The sequence below is a fragment of the Leptinotarsa decemlineata genome, unplaced genomic scaffold, assembly GCF_025532065.1.
Source record: "Leptinotarsa decemlineata unplaced genomic scaffold, Ldec_3_MD MMD2_tig00000882_RagTag_RagTag, whole genome shotgun sequence".
Taxonomy (NCBI): Eukaryota; Metazoa; Arthropoda; class Insecta; order Coleoptera; family Chrysomelidae; genus Leptinotarsa; species Leptinotarsa decemlineata.
In genome coordinates this window covers 642,841-647,935 of record NW_027412556.1, presented here as the reverse complement: position 1 = coordinate 647,935, position 5,095 = coordinate 642,841, and the positions used below count along the sequence as shown (strand labels likewise).

The following is a 5,095-nucleotide window of genomic DNA, read 5'->3' as shown; positions in this document are numbered from 1 at the left end:
TTACATGATATGCCTATAATTTCTTAGGCTAATGAAATTCATGTTCTTCGTGCAGGAATCTCATTCCTTGGTTCAATACCTAGCTGTAATTTAATGGGGATGTTTTTCAAGAATGCTCTGTTTGTTCTGTAGAATGTGTAAGTATGCCAATTCAAAGGAAAGAACATTTCTGTGAATTTTTTCGTGTTGAAACTATAATAATAATAATTCTTTCCAGGATCACATTCGCCTTGATGTTGTTATTCACAACATGAAGAAGAAATAAAGAACAGTTATGCTGAAATCATTCGCAGAATCGTGTTTGAGAATGTTATAATAATTTACTCGCGTGAAAATAGTTATTTATGTATCAAGGGAATTAGGAGGGCCTTAATTACCGATGGCAAAGTTTGCGTCCCGAGGGCCTCTGGCCCGAGGGACAGCAATTGCCTGAGGTTATTAAGGCTCATTAATTCCCGTGGTATATAGATAATTTTATTTCTGACCGATTTCAATAAAATTTTGTTCATTTTTGAAACGGAAAAATGTACCAATTCATTACCTTCCCGGTATATTTGAATCAGGTACCGTTGATTATAGTAGAGTTTTCTTGTTGCTAGGTTGTTGCTATGTTACTTGTTTATAAACAGAACTTTGTTATCAAGCTGTGTTTGCGGTGAAAACGTGTTTTCTACCCAAATATAATGGAGGATATTTTGAAAGAAGCAAGAGAATCATTAATTCCATCGAAAAGTGAAGCCGTATGCCAAAAAGAATACAAGATATATCTGGACTGGCTGACACGGAAAAATGTTATGCCAAAAGATGTCACTGAAACTGTATTTCTGGCATATTTTCAAGAACTGGTAAGGAATTTTCTATGTTTTTCGGTAGATTTGGTAGTAATTGTGTTTATTCGTTTCAGTCAGAAACGTATAGTCCGAATTCTTTATGGACTAAATGGTCAATGCTAAAATCAATGGTGACTATACATGAGAAACGAGATATCACCAAGTTCAATGAACTACAGGCTTTTTTGAAACGGAAGAGTAAGAGTTATAGGCCGAAAAAGTCCGCTGTTTTATCTCCTAAAGATGTTATCAGATTCCTAAAGGACGCTCCTAATGATATTCATTTATTGCATAAGGTAATTTTTTTCTTATTTTCCTTTTTGTGTGTATTTATTTCCTTTTTTTGTTATAGGTTGTTTTGATTATGGGTTATTTTGGAGGATGCAGAAGTCAGGAACTTTTGAATATGAAGATATCGGATATAGAGGACCGGATTCCGTTACGGTAGTGATCGTACCGGAAAGTAAAACTGGTGTATCGAAGAAATTTACAGTTGTGAATGAAAAAGAGTTCTCCGCTTTGCCTTTATTAAGACTTATGTCTTTGCGTCCTAAAGGTATTGAACGATTTTTTTTGAGCTTCCGACAAAATAAATGTACATCTCAGCCAATTGGAAAAAACATGTTTGGGAAAATCCCCAGCAAAATCGCAATGTATTTACGATTGCCAAACTCATCTTCCTATACGGGACATTGCATTCGTCGCACTTCTGCTACTGCTCTAGCCAATGCAGGAGCAACTATGACTAACTTAAAAAGACACGGAGGTTGGAAAAGTTCCACGGTGGCGGAGGGGTATTTGGAGGATAGCATCGAATTGAGAAATAAAACGGCGCGTATGTTGTCTACTTTGTCATCAGAAGAGGCAGGTACCTCGACTGTAGTGAACAGAAGCTCCAGCCATACAAAAGAAGAAATTGTTTCCAGTGGCGGAAGTAATTTTCAGGGAACATTTCAAAATTGTACATTTATTATTTGTAATGACGTGAATAAATAAAATATGGTTCAGTTTTCATTTCTATTTATTTTTACTTGTGAAAGGTAGAGGGAATTATAAAATCTATAATGTCCCAAGGGAGTTATGACCCTCTTTATTGATAGCGTAACTATGACGATATAAGCTTATAATATCCCGTTCAGAAATAAATGTTTTTAATGAATGCTAAATATTTGTCAGAGATTAGCGAAGTTTTGAATTTTTCTGTTGAAGAAAGTGAAGGTGAAAAATGAAGCAAAAATCGATTAAGAATAAAAAAATGTTATCAAGGAACAATTGGTTGGTGTAGATGAAGGATTTAATAATTGTGATAATCAAGATCATGTCAAAAATTGCAATAATTACTTTGAAGACAGGGTTCATTCCTTAAAATTTCAGAGGAGCAAAAATGGTGCTCATTCATGAAAATCAAGATATTAGCTTACCTGGAAACTGAAGACCATGTAAGGTAAGACTTAGTCATTCCTTAGCAAATTTTAAGCATATTTTAGGTATATATTTCAATGTATTCCATCCTGGGACTGTCCCACCGCATCCTTACGACTGAACGACGAATACTACGCAACATACACAACCTGCACTACCGATACCCTTCCCTACACTTATACAACCTCATAAATACTACACCAATCGACCAAAGATTTCAGGAACTCCGTGGACGATATGCGACCAGGACGATGAGCAGCAACAACACCGATGCCATCGATACGCTCACATCGCCATGGATCCCCCGTGGAGGATCCCGAAGGAAACCTAGGAAAAAGCTCCCCTTTCCCCAACCAGACTCCTGGGAGCGATGGAAGACCCACCTGAGCCGATCCAGGACATCCTAGAGGATTTCCCACTGGGATACAGATAGCGGTGACAAACATGCAAAACCCCCAAAAATGAAAAAAAATAAAAAATTTACGGACCAAAGTACCAAGAATGGAACCCGACCACCAATGAGATCAACATGGAAAAAAAACCAACTAAGAAAACTGGAACACAAAAACAACACAACACAAACACCAACATATAACACAAAACACACACATAACTCACTCACCCTGAAGAGGCATAAGCCTATAGAAGGGACCTACACACAAACACACCACACAACTGTAATAACTGAAATATAGTAATATTTTACATTCATTCATTTCCTGAGAGAAAGTTTTTTGATAATAGATTGAGGAAAATGATATAATAGTGTTTTTTTGACATCAGTAAAACCTACAATAATAGAAACTAGACATTGCAAATATCTTGATAGACCTTCAACATTAATTCAATTCATTAAGACTTCAAATAAAAAAATAAAAATTTTTTTTTTTTTTTTTCCTGATGCAGTTATCCCAGAGCATATCTGTCTAATAATTATCTATAGCTAATATGCATGGCTATGTTTGGACATTTCCTGATTCCATACATCTTGGTTTTCCTGAATTTTAATTTTTTTTCTTTGAGAACAAATTTCGTTAGTTTTTAACTCCCCTACCAAATCGCCTCGCTGTTTCGATCACCAAAGTGTTTCATCATCTCAAGAGAAGATTAAACTTCTCTTGTGTTTACTTATTTCTACACTCTCATAGGCATCTAGTTGCCTGTTGTTGTTAACTGTCTAACTAATCTTAATGAACTGAAGTCTATGGAATGGTTTTGTTGCAAAATATGATGGGCGACTGCTGATTTTTCGGGTCTTCCATATTTTAAGTGTGCTATGTGTTCCTTATATCTTACTTTAATAGATCTTTTTGTCTTTCCACATTATTTTGCATCGCAGTCTTTACATTCAATTTCGTAAATTCCAGACTTTTACAAATGCTCGACTTTGTCTTTTGGACTTTCCAAAAGGCTCTGTAGTGTATGACGTATTTTAAAACCACCTTCATACCTAGTTCCTTGGAAATCTTTCCAAAGTTCCTTGTATATTAGTCGTATAGAACTGAGATGTATTTATCTTGATTTTTGTCCTTTCGGAAAGTCGAGATTTCGTTCATTCTTAACCTAAACTTCTTCCTTATCCACAATACCTTTCGAGAAACCGTTAGTGGCTGCTATTTCCTGTATTATACGTCTTTCTTTTGTGAACCTATCATGTGTTAGAGGGAAAGTCAAAAGACGATGCACTAAAAAATTCAACCCAGCACGTTTGTGCTGTCCACAGTGATGTGAACTGTCAGAAATATACCTGTACATGCTTGTTTCTTTTCTAAATATATCTTATTCTAACCCTTCATATTGGCTCCTCATTACCAAAACGTCAAGAAATGGTAGTTGTCCCTTATTTTCTAACTCATACGTTAATTTTATTGATGGACATTTATTCAAAATGGAAACAAAGTCGTCAATATCCGATTTTTTGGTATCGAATATCGCGAAAATATCATCCAGATACCTTATCCAAATCCTAGAAAAATACTTCGACTTTTCTTTGGTTTCCATTTCGAATCTGCTCATGAACAGGTCTGCCAGGTAGGGGGACAAGGGGTTTCCCATGGCTGTTCCTTCCTGTTGTTCATAAAAGCAACCTTCTACCTGGAACCGATTTTGTTTCATACACAAATTAGTAAGAGAAACTAATTCATCGATTTCGTTATTGAAATTATTTTTCTCTAGTAATTCCCTGAGGTCTGTGGAATTGGGACGCTAGAAAATAAGGAAGTAACATCAAAAGAAACCAAAATCTCACCTTCTTGCAGAACCACGTTTTTTGTATGTTGTATGAACTGTAAAAAGTTTTTTTACTAAAACTAGGATCCGCAATAGACAAGGTTTCAAATTCCCTAGTGAGCTACTTTGCTATTTGGTAGGTAGGAGCTCCAATAGCTGACACGATGGGGCACATTGATTTTTCCGGTTTGTGGATTTTTGGAGGCAATATAGCTTCGACACCGTTGGGTTGGAACTTGTAACTTCCGTTCAGTTTGAGGGGTAAGTATGTTGTCAGCATTTCTTTTCTTGAGGATGTCTTTGACTTCGGCAATCATCTTTGGTAACAGGTTCCTGGACAATTTCGCATACGGTCCGTTAATAATGAGAGTTTGACCCTTTCATAGTAGTCCGATTTATCCAGAGCATACTACATAGCTTGTTAAAATAAACATAAAAAATAATGTTGGGTTTACTGATTTCTACGTAAGGACACATTGCAAAAATAAATTTGGATAGGCAATATTGTGAAATTAATTTTTTATAGCTGAAAATTGTTTTATATAAACATATATTGTAAAATAATAGATAAGGCAAAATTGTAAAATTAATTCAGGTTGGTATACCTGTATGGT

General features: G+C 35.6%; 1 protein-coding gene across 1 annotated transcript; it reads left to right on the top strand.

The window, feature by feature from the left end:
• Positions 1 to 709: 709 nt before the first annotated feature.
• Positions 710 to 2,628, top strand: LOC141482111 (uncharacterized). Its single transcript, XM_074174728.1, has 3 exons — positions 710 to 845; positions 905 to 1,126; positions 1,183 to 2,628. Exons 1-3 carry the CDS (start codon positions 795 to 797, stop codon positions 1,276 to 1,278), a joined length of 369 nt encoding a protein of 122 aa, XP_074030829.1. The 5' UTR covers positions 710 to 794; the 3' UTR covers positions 1,279 to 2,628.
• Positions 2,629 to 5,095: the final 2,467 nt, after the last annotated feature.

What these genes read in the sequence shown, in the direction of transcription:
- LOC141482111 (XM_074174728.1), top strand. Translation starts at nt 795, where the DNA reads ATGCCAAAAGATGTCACTGAAACTGTATTTCTGGCATATTTTCAAGAA. An exon ending in TGGCATATTTTCAAGAACTG is followed by an intron (nt 846 to 904) that starts GTAAGGAATTTT and finishes TATTCGTTTCAG; the next exon opens with TCAGAAACGTATAGTCCGAA. An exon ending in ATATTCATTTATTGCATAAG is followed by an intron (nt 1,127 to 1,182) that starts GTAATTTTTTTC and finishes TTTTTGTTATAG; the next exon opens with GTTGTTTTGATTATGGGTTA.